This window comes from Microtus oregoni, unplaced genomic scaffold (genome assembly GCF_018167655.1).
Source record: "Microtus oregoni isolate MIOR12 unplaced genomic scaffold, Mior012 000005F_ref0000423, whole genome shotgun sequence".
In the NCBI taxonomy this organism is placed as follows: domain Eukaryota; kingdom Metazoa; phylum Chordata; class Mammalia; order Rodentia; family Cricetidae; genus Microtus; species Microtus oregoni.
Genome location: NW_024543064.1, coordinates 1698524 through 1719883, shown reverse-complemented (window position 1 = coordinate 1719883; position 21360 = coordinate 1698524). Strand labels below are relative to the sequence as shown.

Sequence of the window (21360 nt, the reverse complement as noted above, 5' to 3'; positions counted from 1 at the left end):
AATGTACCAATCTGGATCCCGAGATCCCAGAATGAAAACACTCCTATGACCTACCACTTCCTTCAGTCTCCCTGGTATTAGAGCCAAACTTAAACATCTAGAGAAAGGGCTCCTGACTCCATAGTCTTAACAGTGACTTTAAGGTGTACCCCAGGACACAGAAAAAGCCCGAAAACAAAATTGCCTGATGATGGTGAAGGCCTTTCAACTGGCCGTAGCAACTGCCCAGGCTCCCTGGCCTCTCAAAGCCTGAGACTGTTTCCCTGTTTCAAATGCAGTCATGAGGGTTACTGCACCCAGATCTATCTGATTACTTATAAACCACCCAGGCCATGTCCAAGGTGCCATCAAGAAGGGCATTCGGGTGTTGATTGCTCCCATGTCCCTCGTGGTGTGGAGGCCTCAAGCCCTGATGGTTGACCTAGATCTGGCCATGGAGAACTGAGTGATTCCAGGCTCCCTAGGCCTGACCACTACCCATCTCTCACTGGGAGCCTCGGGTAGACATCACAGTATCAGGGTGACCTGTCCCTCTCCTTCTAGATGCTGGGGCCGTGTAATTAGTTCTGACAGAGGTTTAGGGACCCACATCTTCTTGTTCCCCTCTTATCAGGGTAGGGTTACAATTAAACCCCACTAAATATATCACCCAGGCTCAATATCCACTCTCTCTCCTTAGCCTCAGGGGAGTGAAGTCTCTTATCTCTGACCTTTTAAGAATCTTCTAGAGCCTTTGGGCTGCCCTTCATGTGGGCATACTCCCTGAGATGCCCTTCAGAACCCCACCACATGTGCAATTCTGCTTTCTAAGGCACTTACACTCCAGCTACTCCCTCTCTGCTGCTCTAACCGCTGTCTCTCCCCTTCCACTGGGTGTCACTACCGAGCTCCCTGCTTTCTTTGCTTTTACCATGAAAGCCACACAGGGGTGCCAAGATATCTTTCCCTTCACAGTTGTAGGTAGCCTGACTTCTTACAGCTTTCCCTTCACAGTTGTAGGTATAGCCTGACCTCTGACGGCCAGGATACCTTTCTCTCCAGAGCTGTAACAATCGCGGTCATGGCGTCTCCTCACAGCAACAGAAACCTTCAGACAGAAGCTAGTTCCAGGGACTGGGGTATTGCTGTGATAGGTCTGTCTCTACCTTTGTTTGAGGGATGTGGACTTTGGGTCAGGAGAGCAGTGGAGTATTTAGTGCAGACTAATGGGCCATGCTAAGGGGGGCATGGAAGACCGTCGTACCAAGGGCGATTGGAGCTGAGGGGTCTGGCTCAAGAGGTTTCAAAGGAGAAGAATTTTAGTATGTGGCACAGAGACTGTTCTTGTGTCGCTTTGGTGAAGAATGTGGCTGCTTTCTGCCATTTTCTTTCAAACCACCATACTACCCACGGGTGAGAACTTTCATATGGTTTTCCTGGGAAAGGCTGGGCAAAGCCAGTGAGCAGGCCTAGGCTTGGCTGGTACAGATGGCTTCCCAGACTCTGTACCACAGGGACCAAACCTGGCTTACCGGCGGGGACTCTGGGGTCACAAGCTGAAGACAAGGCATGGGTTGGTGGTCCACATGCAAACTGCACACTCTGGCTCCTGGTGCATGTGTGTGTCTAGGATTTACTCTCCCTAGAAGCAGAGTCTCCTAGGTGAGTGAGGTTCCAGGCGTAAAACCATCAGATCATCAGAATAAACACACATGCTTGGTACTGGCATTCTCTTGTGGGTGGCTGACTGCAAAAACAGAAGAGACCATGAGGTCCCAATGCTCTTTGCTGACAACCGAAGTGAGTGTGGCTTGGGGGGAAACTGTGCTGGATATCCCTAGGAAACACCAGTATGGCTCCATGCTGTGTGACCCCAGAGCCCACCAGAGCCTCGGGGAGTCTCCACACAAACATATCTGAACTCGGCCTCTGCACAGTGGAGTGAGCTACTGGGAAGAGGGGTAGGAAGCACTCAGAGATGGCAGGAAAGAAAACGGTGATCTACAGGCCCTGCCTGCCGTGCACAGTGCCCCCGTGTCTACACTCTGTGCGCTGGCACCCAGTTACCAAGCTTCGGGCAAGGGGCTGGAGGTTAAAATACACACACACACACACACACACACAGAGAGAGAGAGAGAGACAGCGACACGGGCCATCCTTGAATTCCCCAAGAATGCCCCTTTATTGTGTTCAGGGACAGATTATATAGAGATAGCCACGCCCCAGCCAAACCCACCAGAAACCACTCTCCTACCATCAGGAACTCCTGAAGGTCTCGTGCTCAGAGCAGCTGTAGGCACTCAGATCAGGGGATTACAAGAAATTCAGGATCTGGGGTCTCATTGCTCCCAACACCTGCCCAAACTTGTTCCAAGGTCTTCAGTCTGCCCCTCTGTCAGCGTTCAAGCAGTGCACAGACCTCTGTGTGTGTGCACTGGGGCCTCCATTTCCTGCTTATTCAGTTGTTTATGTCATTCATCCGAGGTTCGTTACTAGGTGCTCTCCCAAACCACTTTACTCTGCTAAGCCATTGGCTAAAACAGCTTTATTCATCAACACACACACAGAAGGACCTCCCACATCAACTAGGACTTTAGGAACAGAACATGGTCCAGGGTTACAGAAGACCAAGTGATTTCCACAATTTGTGTCTGAAAGAGTGACTTGGAAAAATGGTCAGAACCAAAGGGACTTTATTCAAACAAGGTTCACTTGGTTGATCACAAGCAAGCCACGGTACTGACACCACCAAGTCCGCCCATTGGATTCTTACTGCATGTCTAATGATTTTACCTCTATATTTTCTTATTTTTGTTTTTTGAGACAGGGTCTCTTTATGGAGCCTTGGCTGTCCTAGAATTCACTACATAGACCAAGCTGGCCTTGAACTCATAGAGATCCTCCTGCCTCTGCCTCCGGGTTGCTGTTTTCAAAGGCTGAGCCACCATGCTCAGCTCCCTGCCTCTACATTTTTCTGGGAAAGTATTAGAAAAAACAGGTGGGTCAGGGTGTATTACATTAAGCTAGATCCAGACAGGGTAAATGCACAAGACTGGATTGGCTGCCGTTGATACTAGGGGGTTTGAGTAACTGCATCCCAGGATGTGGAGGGGGGGCCATAGGAACAGATGAAAAAAATGTAGAGGCCCATGAATTAAATTATACACTAAGAATGGCAAAGCAGCTCCTATACCCTGAGTCATGATGACACCTTGATTGCCATCTGGTGCTGGAGCAGCCCAGGGCAGCAGCCATGCTCTGCAGCATATGGAAGTTTCCATCCAGGGTCTACAAGGTTCTCATCACCCAGAACTCACATGGTTGAAAGCTGTCTCCTCCTCAGTCGCAGCAGACCCAACCTCAGCGAGGGGAAGCTTGACAGTGTTGTCTTTTTCCTGTCTCTGCCAGAGAAACCCAGGGTGAAGTCCTGCCCCTCAGGCACCAAGCCAGAGGCTGCATAGTTCTAGGGCACAGATAAAGCTCAGCATAGATCAAGGAGTTGGGTTCTTCATACTGTTGGGAACTCCTCCCCCAACCCAAACACCTCTAGCAATGATACCTGCAAGGGCTCCACTTCCCTGGCTGTCGGTCCTGTAACACAAAGACATCATCAGGTCATGAGAGATAGTGAAACAAGACTGGCCAGGGGAGATGGGTACACAGCAATGCAGAACCCACTTTCTGGGCTTCTAGATGTGTAATTCCCCCAATTCCAGTAGGGTAGAGAGCCCCAAAATCTGTGACTCCTGGATCTAACAATCATAGGTGGGAACTGGCCACAGCCTGCGACCTCCCGCCAAAGGCCCAATAATCTCTGAGAGCACAGGCTCCCCATGCTGTGCTGACTGCTGCCTATCAAGGGTGCAGCTCTGCAGGCTTTGGGTGCTCCTCTCCCCAGGAACAGAATAGCTCCTTCCCCAGGGTACAGGTCACCTACTTGGTCCAGGGCAGACATTCCTCCTGAGCCCCTCCAGGTGAGAAGGTCCCTGTCGGGCAGTCAGCACAGACAGTGTCCTGGAAGTAATTACCTGAGGGTCAGAGAGGGACAAGCAGAAAACTCTGGGCTCAGGTTGGCAGGAAGCTGGGTTTCCCTGGGGTGAGGCCTGGGTCTGTCTGCTCTGGAACCTTCCAGCACATGGTTCTCTGAGAGCTGCAGTAGTAGATGACACCCTGAGAATGTGTGTGAGGGGTTGGGTAATTCTAGGACATCCTGGGCAAGGGCAGGACCTGATTTAATAATCCAGGGGTCCTTTGGGTGTCCTGGCCAGATTCCAGATGAAAAGCAAAGACTGGCCTCACACTCACATCTGGTGAGTAGCAAGGTTGCCCTAGGTTACCCTTCATGTCAGGCTTCCTGCTAGGCATCAGGGTTGAAGCTGGATAGCTGCGGTTAGACCAGAAGTGAGAGACATTGGTGCTGCCCCAGGTCTCCTTCCCTCCTCTGCCCTCGGTCCTCTTCCTGACTCTCACCAGAAAGCCTTTTCCCTGCCCCGAATCTCCCAGATTCCCTGCCCTCTCCTGCCTGTCTCTGCCTGTCCCTGCCTTGTGTGTCTCCTGTCATCCCTGCCTCCTGCCTTCTCCTGCCCTCTGTGCCCTTTCTGCCCCTTCTCTCACCCTCCCCATCTTCTGCTTCTCCCCCTCCCTTCCCCTGTCTGCCTATAGCTCTCCTGCCTCTCCTGCCAGCAGGACTCCTCTGGGGTGAGTGGCCTGGAGTGGTCAAGGTTTCAGCTCCTCCTGCAATCCCTGAGCTGGACAGTTTCTGGACACCAGGCAGCAGGGGAACTGGGACAAGAATGGCCTCCGAGGAGGAACCTACAGTCAGCCAGCTCACCTCTCTCCAGTACCCTCTGTCCCAGAGAGCAGGTGGTGTGTGGCAGGAACCTACAGTCAGCCAGCTCACCTCTCTCCAGTACCCTCTGTCCCAGAGAGCAGTTGGTGTGTGGCGAGCACGTGGAACAGTGGTCTCCCTCTTGGGTCTCACAGAAGTAGCCTGGGATGCAGCGGCACACGGTGTCCTCCTGGCTGGAGCACTCCCGCCAGGTCACTAGGCCCCTGTCTGCCGTCAGAGACAGGGCAACGAGAGCACCCCTCCTCTGGCTGTCGCACCCAGTGCACCAGGTCCTCCCACCACCTGCCCCTCTACTCAAGGCTCCTCACATGTGATACAAACTTCGTCCTGCAGGGGGAGTCAGGCATTGCACAACTGTTCTGAGCTCTGGCCTGGGTCAAGGACTGATTGGAGGCCAGGGGCCTGGGTTTTAACTCAGTCTGAATCCTCCTTGTGTCTGTTTTTTCCTACTCCAGGAAGCAGGAGTTCCCCAACTATGTTCTCGCTGCCCTGGAAGTGTGGAGTCTGTAGGCTCTGCCGTTCCGCAGAGTGGCGTGGTGGCTCTTAGAATCTCAGACCTGGGACTCTCATCCACAGGAAAGAGCAGACTTCTACCTCTCTCTAGGCCAGAGCCAACGCTTCATGGGAATTGTGTGGATAGATCCAGGGTCACTGTAGGAGTGAGGCTGGCCCCGTGCAGACTCTGTGTGTGGGCATAGAGGTTCACCTGTAAGGGTGAGGCAATCTCCAGTGTACACTGAGAGACAGAGGGTCATCCTCCCTAGGAGTGAGGCCAACTCCCTGCATATACTATGTATAAGCACGGGATCTTTGTGAGGATGAGGACAGGCCCACACACACACATACACAGGGCTCAAAAGGAAGACACACAGCCCCTGGGAGAGGGGATGAGCATTGGAGAGGACAATCTTCCCTCCATCTCCCAGCAGGGCAGGGGTGGGGACAGTTCTTCAGGATCCAGGGGAAAGCAGCTGTGTCTGTGGTCAGTCGCGTACTTGAGCAAACAGGAGAGACATCCTGACTCCTGCTGGCCTGGCCTGATGTCCACCTCCACAGTAGGAAGGGGCTTGCTCTCAGGGGCAGAGCTGCGTAGTGCTGACCGTTTTCTGCAGGGCCTACCAAGTGCCCCCATGCCCAGGGCACCACCACCTGCTCTTGAATGAGAGCCACAGCAGGTGTCTGTGAGTGGAGCCCCCTGGGGCCAGCCTGCCTGTAGGCTCCCAACATGGGGTTGTCCTCAATCGCCTCCAGAGATCTGGACATCCAGGAACGAAGAGCCCCGGGAGCTTGTGTTCCAGAGAGAACCTAGGAGACCTCTCTGTGGACAGGAAATGGCTGGGGTGATCAGTGCTATGGCTGGAGCTCGGCTGAGGAGGACAGAGCTTGGGGAGGAAAAGGCTCAAGGACTCACCAGCCTGAAGTGTGGGCTGAGGTTGTGCCCGGTTACAGGCAGAGCAGCAGGTGCCTAGGGCAAGGTGGTGCACAGCAGCCTGGAGCTCGCACAGGTCCTGTTCCCGGACACAGTCACACGATCACCCCGACTCTAAGCAACAAGAATATACCCAAGATCAAGAATGGTCCATTTTCTAGGTTAAGTCCTCAAAAGACTTCCACGACCCATGCTGCACCAGGAGCCTTGTTGGTGTCTGTGACCCATGCTGCTGCCGGCTGCTATGGGCAAGGAAGCTCCTTTTGCAGTGGTACTGATGACTACAGACTCATCACTGAGAAAGAGAGGCAGTGAAGCCTTCTATGACAACTTCTGCCTGCCCCCCAAAAAGAAACAGTTCAGATATAAAGCTATGGAAGAGAGCTCTAAAATCTGTGATATAGATGCTGAAGTGTAGCTCTTCACAGTTGATGGCATTGACAGGGAGGGTGAGCTGGGGAAGGACTCGGTTTTCCTTAAGGGGCTGCCATTAGAAGTTCGACCATGCTCCAGTGAGTATGTGGGCAACACAAATTGGACTTGGTTTTTATTTTATTATTTTCATTATTTTTTTTTTGGTGGAGGGGCTGGGTGGGAGGTTGGACCTGAGAGAAATGGGAAGTAAGTGTGGTCAGGGTGCATTGTATGAAATTCCCAAATAATTAATGAAAATATTATGCTGGGAAAAAGAAAAATAGATATTCCAGAGAACACACACACACGCATACACAAATATGTCTGGTCTCCAGTTCCTCCTCTCTCTTTCATTATGGCCATGGAGTGGGCAGTTTTCTGTTTCTCGGCTCCCTGACCAGGTTCTGAAACTATAAAACAAAGTAAACCTTCTCTCTGCTGAGTTTTTCTCAGATATTTTCTCACAGTTTCACAAAGCTGTCTTAACACTGGGCCTTCTGGATCACTTTACTGTAAACCAAAAGTTTTACTAAAAGAGTTAAAGAGATGGCTTGTCCCTAAGAGCACTGGATGCTCTCAGAATCCATGTGGTAGCTCACAGCCCCCTCATGCTCCAGTTTAGGGGATCCAAGGCCCTCTTCCAGCCTCCACAGCTATCAGGCTTATACGTGATACACAGACATACATGTAGGCAAGCATTCTTACATATAAAACAGGTGGTTCCAAAGACCATGCCCTGCCAAGGAGCAAGAAAGTTTGCACAGTGACTCCCTAACATTTGCATGGTTTTATGTCCAGGGTCCCCTCCTACTGTCGTCTCTTCTGTGTCTCTTTTCTGCACCCCCAAATCTTGTTAACCTGATGACGAGCAGAGCAGTTCTCCAAGGATTCGGGAATGACCGTGCTTTCCAAGGGAGCATGTAATGTACGTACAACAGTAGACAATATCCAACCTGAAGAAGGCCGAGGCTAGTGGGCAAGATTGCCACCTGCCCCATGCCATGGAGGATGACGGACGAGAGTGATGCCAGCTCAGGGCGGAACAGACAGGGGCTGGTGGACTTCCCACAGCGGCGTTTTCCATACAAGGCTGTTGTACTGGTCAAGAGTTTGTGGGGGTCGCTCTGGGCTAATGCTGAGAGGGGAGACGCACTCCTTCTTAATCTCCTACTTGACACTGGTGCCTCTGTTTTGATTCTGACAACTTCCACACTTAAGAAACTTTCTACTGAAACTCGGAACCAAGGACTCGCACAGATACAAGGCAGAGGTCCTGGAGTCCAGGTGGCAGGCTGCAGGCCTCTCTCCGTCCCCATGCCTCCCAACCACCACCTCAGACTTCTCCTAGGTCCCATAGCAGTGCCTGGCTTCTCAGCTCATTGGGTAAAGGCCTATGCCCAGCTATCGAGAGCTATGCCAGGCCCTTCTGCACTGTCCTCGCCCCAAAGGAGAGGGGTTCAGGAAAGCCAGACCCACCTAGAAGGCCCCTGCCATGACCCTCGTTCAGGAAATGTGATGGTGGACTTCACCACAGTGACCAGGAATTTTGGCATCCCTAGCAGAATAAGGCACTGAACACCTGCAGCCGCTCCCTGCTGATAAGGCTGTCTGTAGGGTAGAGATGAGGTCGGGGTTGAGCTAGGCGGGGCCGGGCACAGTAATATCACAACTTTCGCATCTGCCCAGGCAGATCTCCCTCCAGGGGCACTCCGCCCCCCACTTCCCATGGTGAAGACCCTTGCCTTTCACCCTTGCTGCTCAGCTGTTTTTTCTTCTTCTATCTTTCAGACATCCCCTTGGCAGAAGGCCCCTGACTGTGCCTGCACAGCTTGGAGCCCTTTTAGCTTCTCAAGCTCCCAGAAGCTTCCATGAGAGAGGATCAGACTCTGTGTAAAGGCCAGTCCTGAGGATACTCAGCTGTGGCATTCCTGAGCTGTCTCTCATGTGGGGGTAAACTTTTCACTGATGCAGCTGACTTTGAGTGTCCATGCTCTGTAAGTAACAACAACAACAAAAATGCATAGGTTCTCTAAGCTAGACCTAGGTAGTATATTTTTTTGATCTGTTTTGAGTGTCTGATCTGGGATAACTAGACATTTTCTCACAACTCCTGGGCAAAAATCACACGACACATGGATAAGAGAAGCTGGGCTGACAACCCAGCACTGGGAGCTGAGGGTGCCCTGTCCGCTAGCCATCCACCCGAAGAGACAGCACAGTCTCATCCTGTGGCCTGTCTCAGTGCAGGAATTGTACTGATGCAGACTGGTCAGATTGCAGATTGGAGAAACCACCACTGAGAAGCAGGCTTGTTACAGCCTCTCCCCCATGCCACACAGGGCCACCTGGGGAAGCCCCAGGGCTGATCAACAAGCAGAAGAAGCAAGGTACCAACAGGTGAGAGCCTTCATGTGGAAAGGCCAGACAAGGTCACTCAGGAGGCCTAGGCTTGGTTGGCTGTAGGGCCAGTCTTAGTTCTCGGGCTCTGGGGATCAGTGGCCTGGGGTATCAGTGTCTCCTAGAGGAGGCGAAGGGTGCTGTGGCTGTAACTAACCAGGCAGAGGGGAAGCTATTATAAGGACTCATCTTGTTCTTCACGTTAACCCTCAGACTGTTGAAGCAGGGATCCCAGGGGACTGGAATGGCCCAGAACTCATTCTGTGAGAAAATGAAGCCTAAAGCCTGGGCCAGTCAGAAGCAAAACTTCTGGAAAGAGATTTCCAGTTTGCCAGACCACTTTACAGGAGACACAAGAGTGGCTCTGGTTGGGTGAGACTGGGGCCTGACAGGACTGCTCAAATGCATGGCTCTGGCCTCTGCCTTGACTCTACCTCAGGTCAGGAGCAGAAAGATGGCCACGGAGACGGCACTTTTCCCTGACAGGACTGCTCAAATGCATGGCTCTGGCCTCTGCCTTGACTCCACCTCAGGTCAGGAGCAGAAAGATGGCCACGGAGACGGCACTTTTCCCTGACAGGACTGCTCAAATGCATGGCTCTGGCCTCTGCCTTGACTCCACCTCAGGTCAGGAGCAGAAAGATGGCCACGGAGACGGCACTTTTCCCTGACAGGACTGCTCAAATGCATGGCTCTGGCCTCTGCCTTGACTCCACCTCAGGTCAGGAGCAGAAAGATGGCCACGGAGACGGCACTTTTCCCAGCGTGGCCCTCTGCAGACTCCATCCACTCTGGGGATTCCTGCCCTGACCACTTCCCAGGCCTCAGCTGAACTTTGTCCCTTTCCTTCCCACCAGACTCTGTGCCGCCCTGCAGGCACTCGGTGCCTTCCCTTCCCCCAGCCCTGCCAGCCTCTGTGGACCACACCTCCCTCCTGGAACTGTTCCAGGGCAGCCAATGTGAGGCCACACACAGGGACAGGACCTGCAGGGCTAAGGTCTTTAGTGTACTATCTGGGGTAACTAGACACTTGCTCATATCTCCTGGGCAAAAGTCACACAATGATGGAGAAGAGAAGCTGGGCTGACAACCCAACACTGTGATGATCTAAGGTTGCCTTGTCCTCCAGGCACACACCCGAAGAGACAGCACAGCCTTGTCCTGCACCCTCTCTCACAGTGCAGACACCACCATTATGGAAGCTGGTAAGGCCTTCTCTGCTTCTCACTATGAATTTAGCTTTTTTTTTTAAGATTTATTTATTTATTTATTATGTATACAACATTCTGCCCCCATGTATGCCTGCACACCAGAGGAGGGTGCCAGGTCTCATTACAGATGGTTGTGAGCCACCATGTAGTTGCTGGGAATCGAACTCAGGACCTCTGGAAGAGCAGCCAGTGCTCTTAACCACTGAGCCATCTCTCCAGCCCTGAATTTAGCTTTTTAAAGTGTCTTCTCAAGGACAAACCTGGCTTGTTGGGGCAGAGGCTGTGACTCTAAATCCAGCAGTGTAACGGCTAATGGTGATTATCATCATTTAGAATCACCATGGAAATAGACCTCTAGGCATCTTTCGAAGGAGTTTCGAAGGGTTGATTGAGGCGGGAAACCAGCCCTTAGGGTTGGTTACCTCCTTAGCAATGGTTGGGGGGACACCATTCCACCAGCAAGGGTCTTGAATATAGAGAAGGCAAACTACACATCAGCATCCACCACTCTGTTTCCAGAGGGATACGGTGTGACTGATACCTCAGACTGCTGCCTTCCATAACGGATGAGGCTCTCAATCTAGGGCCCTTAGGTCGTTTCTTTCAGGTATTTGCTCACAGGTGGGCTTCCGCTTAGTCAGTCTGAGCAGAAACTGCAAACTCCCCGGCCTCTATTTCCTGGATTCAGGAGTTGGCACTTCTCGTAAGGAAAAGTGATCCTCCGAATGCTAAACCATCAGAATAAAACCACGTTTGGAGCAGGCGTCTTGTGTGGACAGCTGGATACAGAGACCAAGAGAGCCTTTGGGATCCTACTGCACCTCTCTCGGAGCAGGAGTAAATGTGGCTTGGAGATTCTGGTTCTGGGGACCCCAAGCTCCAAGTGGATCCAGACTGGGCATCTCCAGAACTCTCCACAGCCTCAGACAGCCAGCTCGAGGAACACGAGGAACACGGTGCCACACAGCTTCCCCAGGCCTCCATTTATTTGAGTGGGTATGAACTCTGCCTCTGATTGGTTGCTCATGCATGTCCTGTCCTTCTGTAGGAGGGCAGAGGGCAAAGAAGAGGGCCCTGCAAGAGCAGAAGAGGGCAGTAGTCTCTGGGCTCTGCTCATGTCTCTGTCCATCCATTCTGACAACAGCAGAGAGAACAGTGCTCAGGCCCCCTGGGCCCCGGCCTTGCTTTACAACCATTCCCCCACCTCCTATGTCTCTTCTGTTCATCCAGAGTCCACAGGTGCTGTTCTAGAGCAACCTGGGCCCTGTGTTCACAGACCAGGCCCTAGATGCAGTCAGAGCAAAGCCAGAGGTTAACAGATCTAGAACAATCCAAGGAGCACTCTGCTGGGGACCTAAACAGACAGAATATGGGCCTGAGCGGCAGAACGCTGATCCCTGCAACTGAGATCAGAATTAAGAGTTTAGAAAATGGTCAGGAGAAAAGTGACCTCACGCAAGTCTGGTCTCCCTGGTTCATTTCAAGCTTACACCAGGGGCATCAAGCACATCCGGGTGCTGACAGCACAGTCTGCACAAAAGGCTCCATGCTGCGCCCCGACGGTTCTGTCTCCTTTACTTTGCTGGGAGACTATTGCTGAACTCAGACCAGGCAGGCAGGTCAGCGGCTACCGTGGACAAGCTGCATCCGTGCACACACTTAAAGCTGGCAGGAGTCTTTGGTGAACAGAGTTACTGGAGGCTCTCCTCGTGATCACCGGTTCCTCTTTGTGAGACATTATTGCAGGCTCATTCTACAGTCTGATTGCAATCCAGCTGTATCTCAGCAAATGACAGGCACTTGTGCAACCTGCCCTTCTCTTCCTCCTAACTCAACTCCCTTAACTCCTAGTAACAACACACACATTCTTCTAGTCACCTAGTGAGTAGGTGAGCAGCCAGATTATACGCGATAAAGAAGAAAGATACACGAAAGATAAGAAAAGGCAGGTGATAAAGAGAGGAGATAGATGGGTGATATACAGAGATGAGAGAAGGCGCAGGAAGCTCACCAGCTGGGCCATGGGAAAGGTCTGAAAGATAGATGTAGAGATTGTGGCTGTTAGAATGACAATGGTCCCGTAGGCTCGTATTTGTGAGTGGTTGGGCCACAGTTAGTGGAACTGTTTGAGAAGAATTAGGAAGTGTGTCTCTGAAGGTGGACTTTAAAAAAGCCCATATCAAGACCCCCCCCCCTCTCTCTCCTGCCTGTGGATGAGGATATGAAGCTCTCAGTTACCGCTCCAGTGCCAGGCCTGTCTGCTTCCTGCCATGATGATAATGCACTAACCCTTTGAACCGGGGATCAGGCCCCCAGTTAAATGCTTCCTTTTATGAGCTGCCTTTTTCACAGTGTCTCTTCACAACAACAGAACAGGAACTAGGACAGAGATGAAAAGATACATCCACAGAGCTGGGACGTAGAGCGTCAGTGAGACTCTCCATCACTGTGGCAAATCCCTGAGGGAAATTCTTCCAGGAGGAAGGATGTATTTCAACTCACCGTTTTGGCGGTGTCCATGGTCACTGGCTCCGTTGCTGCTGTGGTTTGGCAGTATCCACAACAGATATGCATGGCAGAACAGAACCGCTCACTTCACAGCGGCCAGGAAGCAGACGGGGAAGGCTGTGCTCTTGGGTTTCTGTCTGCCTTTCCTCCCGCCTGGACATGCCCCCTCAGATGGTTGTACCCGTGCTCAGGATAAGAACCTCCCCTCAGCAAACCTTCTCTAGATGCTCCACAAGTGCACCCCGAATATGTCTCGCTAACCTCAAAGGCACCCCTGAACTCAATCAAACTGACAACCAAGGCTGACCCCTGTGCACCTCCGATGGAGCACACTTTGCCGCAGTCTCAACCTCCCTCAACACTGTTTTTATAAATACAAACAGTCATTTGGAGAGTGATGCCAGGACCGGGGCAAGGAGACAAGGGAGCCCAGAGTGCAGCGCTTGGCTTGACAGGCAATCACTCCCATGGAGTTTGAGACGTTAATAGACACCTATTGGTACAGGGCCAGAAATCAAGGCAGCGACGGAATAAATTCCAGCGAGCAGGATAAAAAACCCAAGGATGCCTGTAGATACCCTTCACCAAGAGACCGCTTGACACAGGAACTCTGGAGTAGCCACCGTCGCAATCACAAACAAATGTTCGAGGAGACACAGATGTCTACAAAGAGACAGGGCATGTAACAAAAATATTTATTTCTTATAACAAGTAGAAAAATAAGAGAAGATACAAATGTAATTTAGAAAATTGTTCTGAGGGCGAGGGAATTGTTCAGTCACTAAACTGACCCACAAGCGTAAGGTCATGACTTCGTGAACCTAAGTTCATCCCCAGAACCCACTTAAAAAGTTTGGTGTAGTGCTGTGTGCCTATCCTCCCAGCACTGAGGAGACAGAGATGGGTTCAGGGGCAGACTAGTCTAGCTGAATTGGTGAGCCCCAGGCTGGCTCAAAGGACCTCTAGCCTGCATATGCGTGTGCGCGCGCGCGCACACACACACACACACACACACACACACACAACACACGCTCGCACGCACCAGAAAGAGAAGAACAGAAAAGAATCTTGTCCCAGCCTGGAGGCCCACTGAGGTAATCGCAGTTACTTGAAAGGCTGAGGTAGAGAGGTCAAATTTGAGGCTTGCCCAAGGTACAGAATGAGTCCAAAGTGATCCCAGACAATTTCATATAATTCTGCCTCAAAATAAAAATGAAGAGAGAGCTGGGAATATAGCTCAGTGGCAAAGCCTTGCATGGTCAAGGTCTGGGATTGCAGCCCCAGACCCTCAAAATAAATGAATCCCCTGGTTCATGTCTCACGGGGTGTTCCCCAGACCCGCGCTCACCAGCCCACCTGTTCTCCAGGGCAGGCAGCAGACTAGGGTTTAGACCGAATGCTGTGAGCTGACAGGAATAGCCGGGCAGTAGGGTCAGTGGTAGCTGTCACTGATACGGAAGGCTTTAGGTCACCACCTCCCAGGAGTTTAGATGGAAAATGTAGAGGCTCCTGGACCCCATTTGGCAGTAAGAATGGCAAAGCAGCTCCTCGACTCTGAGCCAAAACCACATCTCCACTGCAGTGTGGTGCCGGAGCAGCCCAGGGCAGCAGCCATGCTCCGCAGCATATGGAAGTTTCCATCCAGGGTCTCCAGGGTTCTCATCACCCAGAACTCACACGGTTGAAAGCTGTCTCCTCCTCAGCAGACCCAACCTCAAGGACAGGAAGCTTGACAGTGTTGTCTTTTTCCTGCCTCTGCCAGAGAAACCCAGGGTAAAGTCCCGCCTCTCAGGCACCAAGCCAGGGGCTGCATAGTTCTGGGGCACAGATAAAGCTCAGCATAGACCAAGGGGTTGGGTTCTTCATGCTGTTGGGACCTCCTCCCCCAACCCAAACACCTCTAGCAATGATACCTGCAAGGGCTCCACTTCCCTGGCTGCCGGTCCTGTAACACAAAGACATCAGGTCATGAGAGATAGTGAAACAAGACTGGCCAGGGGAGATGGGTACACAGCAGTGCAGAACCCACATTCTGGGCTCCCAGCTGTGTGGTCTACCCCCATAGTCTGACCTTCTCAAAGAGAGGAAGTGAGCGTGGACATGTGTCAAACCCACAGGAGGCCCACCTTCCTGGAAGCCAAAGTCAACCTGACAGAGTTGGAGTTCACTCACTCCCATAAACAGGGGATGGGGATGAGCTGTCTGACCCACCTCGGAGACTAGGAAGAGGCCACCTATACTGGGAACATGCAGAGGTGAGCACACAGGAGTATGCTTCCTCACTGCCAAGAGTGTGGCCTGTTTGGCCCTTAGTGGTTTGTTTTGTTTTTTTTTTTTTTTTCACTTCCCTGGACCATGAAGAGCTTCCCGGGCCTGAGTTGGTCTGCAAGCGGGTCTCTGGTACCCGGCTCAGCACAGCATGGCTGAGACAGAGGAAGGAGAAAAGGAAGGGAGGGAGAAAGTGGGGGAGGGAAAGAGGGGAGGGCTCCAGAGAGGTCACCTGACAGCTGGGTTCTGGGGAAAGCCTCCACCGCTAGCCATTGCACAAAGAGGGACCCAAAGACTGCAAGGACCGTTGGGATCCCTCCTGGGGTTGTAAGACCTGAAAGGATGCTCACTGGTCTGTGATCTCTTTCTTATAACGTAGAAAACAACCACCAAAATAACGCCCAAAGGGCTGAGACAAACAAAGTAGAACAGCCCGGAGTAGGAGCAGGTGGCATCTGTGCTGCTGGTCCCGTGTTCTGCTTTCAGATACCATGCATCGCACCTAGGAGAGAGCAGCCAAGGGAACAGGTCAGCAGACTGGGCGCTGTTAGCGGGGCAGGGCTAAGGCAGGGTCCATGAAGCTCAGAGCCACTCGGGTAGTCAACAGCTCTGAGGCAGGACTCGGGTCAGCCACAGTCATCAAGCCCATTTATGGGAAGACGGAGAAAGGAAGAAATAAAAGAAAAGAAAAACCAGTGAAGGAGCAGGGCGTTAAAAGCAGCAGAGCGTGGTGGCACCTTGTCTGTACCCTAACAAATAAAGCTTGCCTGAAGATCACAGGCCAGAGCCAGCCACTAGTTAGCCATAGAGGTCCGGAGGTCTGTACAGACAGACAGGAAGTGACAGACTGAGCAGAGAGAGGAATAGCAGACAGGAGGAGACAGGAGCTCACGCTCTTTCCAGTCTGAGGTAGGAGTTCTAGCGGGGGGCTGCTCTGCTTCTCTGGTCTTTCAGTTTTCAGCCCCTAGAATCTGACTCTGGATTTTTATTATTAAGACTAATTAGAACTCGTACTACAGCAAAAAACAAGGGATGGAGGGAGGGAGGAAGGGAGGAAAGGAGGGAGAGAGAGAGAGGGAAGGAGGGAGGGAGAGAGGGAGAGAAAGTGGGAGAAAGAGAAGGAGGGAAGGAGAGTGAGGGAGTTGATGGGGCAAAGCTGGGAACTGAGCTGACAGCAGCGAAGAGAGACAAGGAGAGAAGGGGGGACCACTGGGCCCTTCTCTAGGGAAGCCACACCTGAAAACCCAAGGACACGTAGTAACCCTCAGAGACCCTGCGTTCTTGGGTGAGCTTTAGGGTCTCAGGCCCTCATTTAAAGAGGTCCTGGCTCAGGTGGAGATGGGACCTCACTTGAGGTCATTATGTGGTGGTTTGAATGAAAAGGCTGCCATAGGCTCATGGTGGCACTATTGGGAGGTGTGGGCTCTCTCTTTGTTTTAGGAACTGTGTCACTGGGGGCCAACTTTGGGTTTCCAGAAGCTCAAGCTGGGCCCAGTGTCACTTCTTCTTCCTTCTGCTTGCTGATCCAGATGTAAAACTCTCAGCTACCTCTCCAGCACTGTGTGCACGAAGCCCTGCTGCCTGCCGTGATGATAATGAACTAACCTCTGAACTCAAGCCAGCCCCAATTAAACGTTTTCCTTTATAAGAGTTGCCGGGTTCATGGTGTCTCTTCGCAGCAATAGAAACCCTAACTAAAACGATAATGCCCATATCCATGACTCCCGGGTGCCACATTCATAGGTGGGAACTGGCCACAGCCTGCGACCTCCCGCCTAAGGCCCAATGATCTCTGAGAGCACAGGCTCCCCATGCTGTGCTGACTGCTGCCTATCAAGGGTGCAGCTCTGCAGGCTTTGGGTGCTCCTCTCCCCAGGAACAGAATAGCTCCTTCCCCAGGGTACAGGTCACCTACTTGGTCCAGGGCAGACATTCCTCCTGAGCCCCTCCAGGTGAGAAGGTCCCTGTCGGGCAGTCAGCACAGACAGTGTCCTGGAAGTAATTACCTGAGGGTCAGAGAGAGACAAGCAGAAGACTCTGGGCTCAGGTTGGCAGGAAGCTGGGTTTCCCTGGGGTGAGGCCTGGGTCTGTCTGCTCTGGAACCTTCCAGCACATGGTTCTCTGAGAGCTGCAGTAGTAGATGACACCCTGAGAATGTGTGTGAGGGGTTGGGTAATTCTAGGACATCCTGGGCAAGGGCAGGACCTGATTTAATAATCCAGGGGTCCTTTGGGTGTCCTGGCCAGATTCCAGATGAAAAGCAAAGACTGGCCTCACACTCACATCTGGTGAGTAGCAAGGTTGCCCTAGGTTACCCTTCATGTCAGGCTTCCTGCTAGGCATCAGGGTTGAAGCTGGATAGCTGAGGTTAGACCAGAAGTGAGAGACATTGGTGCTGCCCCAGGTCTCCTTCCCTCCTCTGCCCTCGGTCCTCTTCCTGACTCTCACCAGAAAGCCTTTTCCCTGCCCCGAATCTCCCAGATTCCCTGCCCTCTCCTGCCTGTCTCTGCCTGTCCCTGCCTTGTGTGTCTCCTGTCATCCCTGCCTCCTGCCTTCTCCTGCCCTCTGTGCCCTTTCTGCCCCTTCTCTCACCCTCCCCATCTTCTGCTTCTCCCCTCCCTTCCCCTGTCTGCCTATAGCTCTCCTGCCTCTCCTGCCAGCAGGACTCCTCTGGGGTGAGTGGCCTGGAGTGGTCAAGGTTTCAGCTCCTCCTGCAATCCCTGAGCTGGACAGTTTCTGGACACCAGGCAGCAGGGGAACTGGGACAAGAATGGCCTCCGAGGAGGAACCTACAGTCAGCCAGCTCACCTCTCTCCAGTACCCTCTGTCCCAGAGAGCAGTTGGTGTGTGGCGAGCACGTGGAACAGTGGTCTCCCTCTTGGGTCTCACAGAAGTAGCCTGGGATGCAGCGGCACACGGTGTCCTCCCGGCTGGAGCACTCCCGCCAGGTCACTAGGCCCATGTCTGCCGTCAGAGACAGGGTGATGAGAGCAGCCGTCCTCCGGCTGTCCCAGTGCACCAGGGCCTGCCTTCCGCACAGCCCACCTCCACAGAGCTCCTACCTGGATCACAGACTCCACAGGATAGGCATTTGCTCAGGCCATTTGCATGGGCAGTATATGTCTGTGGGGGACAGGGGGCACACACTATGCCTGTCCAATTACTGCAGGCTTGCTTCACATAGTAACCTGCAGCCACAGACCACAGTTCCTCAGTGCTGGGGGTAGCCTGCAGAAACCTACCCTGTACCCTCACCCGGAACTCCGGCAGCTACCGCATTGACCAAAACAACGACCCCACAGGACCCATTGGCCCATCTGCCTTCTGTGTCCTCTATGGGTGATTCAGAAGTTCACAGTGTGGGGCCTCCAAATTCACCCAGGACTGCCTCTGACCGCAGCCCATTTTCACTCTCAGCCTCCCGTTAAGCTATGCGTTCCCTATGTCCCAGGCCCACCCTACAGGGTGCCACTCCAAAGGTCCCAGCGGCTGAGGAATCCAGACGGCCAGGGGATATCCCCGGACTGAACACTGTACAGCCTGGACCCACTGGGCCACTGGACTTAGCACCTAGAGGTCAAGAGACTCAGTCCAGGAGTTTCCCTGGCACAGCTCTGCTCCTGGAGCTGCTCCTACCTGGGTTGCACATGGGACAGCAGTGGTCCCCCACAGAATACTCCTCCTCTTTGCATAAGGGTTCAACAGCGACACAGGACAGGAAGTTCAAAAGGAAGACACACAGCCCCTGGGAGACGAGATGAGCATTGGAAAGGACAATCTTCCCTCCATCTCCCTGGCTCCCTCCCTCCCCCAGCAGGGCAGGGGTGGGAACAGTTCTTCAGAATCCAGGGGAGAGCAGCTGTTGTCTGTGGTCAGTCGCGTACTTGAGCAAACAGGAGAGACATCCTGGCTCCTGCTGGCCTGGCCTGATGTCCACCTCCACAGTAGGAAGGGGCTTGCTCTCAGGGGCAGAGCTGCGTAGTGCTGACCGTTTTCTGCAGGGCCTACCAAGTGCCCCCATGCCCAGGGCACCACCATCTGCTCTTGAATGAGAGCCACAGCAGGTGTCTGTGAGTGGAGCCCCCTGGGGCCAGCCTGCCTGTAGGCTCCCAACATGGGGTTGTCCTCAATCGCCTCCAGAGATCTGGACATCCAGGAACGAAGAGCCCCGGGAGCTTGTGTTCCAGAGAGAACCTAGGAGACCTCTCTGTGGACAGGAAATGGCTGGGGTGATCAGTGCTATGGCTGGAGCTCGGCTGGGGAGGACAGAGCTTGGGGACAGGAAAAGGCTCAAGGACTCACCAGCCTGAAGGTGTTGGCTGTGGGGGCCTGGCTCCAGGGTGAAGACTCCCATCCTGGCAGAGGTTCCATGTTCCTGACCAAGACACTGAAGGCCCGGAGCCCCGTGGGCCTGGGCTGCACACAGACACCTTCCTCAGCCCATTAGCAAGAAGGGAAAATGAAAGAGAAACCCAGACAGCCTGGGGGAGGTACCGAGAGTAATGAGGAGGGTGATCTGGGAGGGCCAGTCCCAGAACAGCAGTTGAAGCCTCAGCCACAGCAGTACGAGAACACTGAGAACACTAGCGAGTCCCCCTTCGTACAGTCCCAGCCTGCAGGGACACCCTGTGGAAGCTTGTCTGCCCTCCAGAGCACTTCAAACACTTTGGTGCTGGTCTTGAGTTTCTGACAAAGGAACCTCAGCCTCAAGCAACTGGGAACTTTGCTGACCCACCTCCCAACACACCCCTCTCACAGGACCCTTCCCCAGAAGCTTCTAGTCACTTCCCAGTCACCATGTGAGGGTTCTTCCCCAATGCCGCTTGCCACGGCCCAGTTCCTCAGCCTACACACTTCTGAGTACATGGGGCCCTAAGAATAGGAGCCAACCTTTATCCCTCGAAGGGGTGAAGCGGGACTTCTTATCACTGTCCCCCCAGGCAGAACAGTCCTTCTGCATTGTGGGTGGGGCTTCTCACTACAGAGTTGTGCGCTGGGCCCAGATCCACCCTCTTTGAGCATGGACCTCAGTAAGCCTGGAGGTGGGGGCCTGCTACAGACCTAGGCTCCAAAGAGGACTGAGCAACCTCAAGAGAACGCAGGAAACCAAGTTCCTCAGGATCCTTCCACCTGCGCTGTTGGCTCTGTCCCCTCTGTTGTCCATTAACCACAGATCAATGTTCCGGCCTCACAGGCTTGCTTGGCACCCAGCCCTGGGCTTGCGCACACCTAACACACCCTGTTCAGGAAACACTGTGAGCCAACCTAGATGACAACACTGTGCAGTTTCCAGTCGCTGAGGTTGGGCCTGCTGAGAAGGAGACAGCTTTCAACCATGTGAGTTCTGGGTGATGAGAACCTTGGCGACCCTGGATGGAAACCTCCGTACGCTGCGGAGCACGGCTGCTGCCCTGGGCTGCTCCAGCACCCGCGCTGCAGTGGAGATGTGGTTTGGGCTCAGAGTCGAGGAGCTGCTTTGCCATTCTTACTGCCAAATGGGGTCCAGGAGCCTCTACATTTTCCCATCTGCTCCCTTGGGACCCTCCATCTAAACTCCTGGGAGACGGACCCACCCATAGCAATTTCTGGGTCCTAGTCTGGATTACCACTGCTGCTGCTGCTGCGATGAAACACCGTGACCAAAAGCACGTTGGGAAAGAAAGGGTTTGTTTGACTTGAACTTCCACAGTATCGTTTTCATCACTGGAGGAAGTCAGGATAGGAACTCAGCAGGGCGGGGCCCTGAAGGCTGGAGCTGATGCAGAGGCCATGGAGGGGTGTTGCTTACCAGCCTGCTGTCCATTGATTGCTCAGCCCGCCTTTTTAGAGAACCCAGGATCACTAGCCCAGGGATGGCACCACCCACAATGGGCTGGGCCCTCCGCCATCAATAATTAATGAAGAAAATGCTCTTTGGCCAGATCTTACGGAAGTATGTTCTCAGTTGAGATTCCCTCCTTTCAGATGACTCCAGCTTGTGTCAAGCTGACATAAAACTAGCCAGGACACTAGCCCACAGTCCCCCAGAATCCCACCCCAGAGGGACACCAAAGAGTCTGCTGTATGTTACAGGGGCTGTTCCACATAGCCCCTCGTGTGCTCTGTCTGTAGCAGACAGTTCAGGGTGACAAGTCACAGAAAGTAAAACAGGACACAGGGACAGGGACAAGCCACTACAAACTACAGGCACTGGGGTCAGACAGCATTGCTCAGATATCTCCTGCAAGGCTGTCCACTGGTAAGGGTCACACTGGCTACAGCCACTAGTGTCCTCAAGTCACACTGGAGACCCAGAGAGGAAGATA

General features: G+C 53.1%; 1 protein-coding gene across 1 annotated transcript; it reads right to left on the bottom strand.

The window, feature by feature from the left end:
- Positions 1-13468: 13468 nt before the first annotated feature.
- LOC121448438 (tumor necrosis factor receptor superfamily member 14-like) lies at positions 13469-19709 on the bottom strand. Its single transcript, XM_041652478.1, has 8 exons — positions 19358-19709; positions 18692-18800; positions 18118-18243; positions 17864-18019; positions 16971-17061; positions 15406-15557; positions 14701-14732; positions 13469-14542 (listed from the first exon to the last, which is right to left on the bottom strand). Exons 1-8 carry the CDS (start codon positions 19424-19426, stop codon positions 14450-14452), a joined length of 828 nt encoding a protein of 275 aa, XP_041508412.1. The 5' UTR covers positions 19427-19709; the 3' UTR covers positions 13469-14449.
- Between the last annotated feature and the right edge of the window lie 1651 nt (positions 19710-21360).

What these genes read in the sequence shown, in the direction of transcription:
- LOC121448438 (XM_041652478.1), bottom strand. Translation starts at nt 19,426, where the DNA reads ATGGAACCTCTGCCAGGATGGGAGTCTTCACCCTGGAGCCAGGCCCCC. An exon ending in CAGCCAACACCTTCAGGCTG is followed by an intron (nt 18,801 to 19,357) that starts GTGAGTCCTTGA and finishes CTCGTCTCCCAG; the next exon opens with GGGCTGTGTGTCTTCCTTTT. An exon ending in GAATGTCTGCCCTGGACCAA is followed by an intron (nt 15,558 to 16,970) that starts GTAGGTGACCTG and finishes GCTCTCTCCTAG; the next exon opens with GTGCGATGCATGGTATCTGA.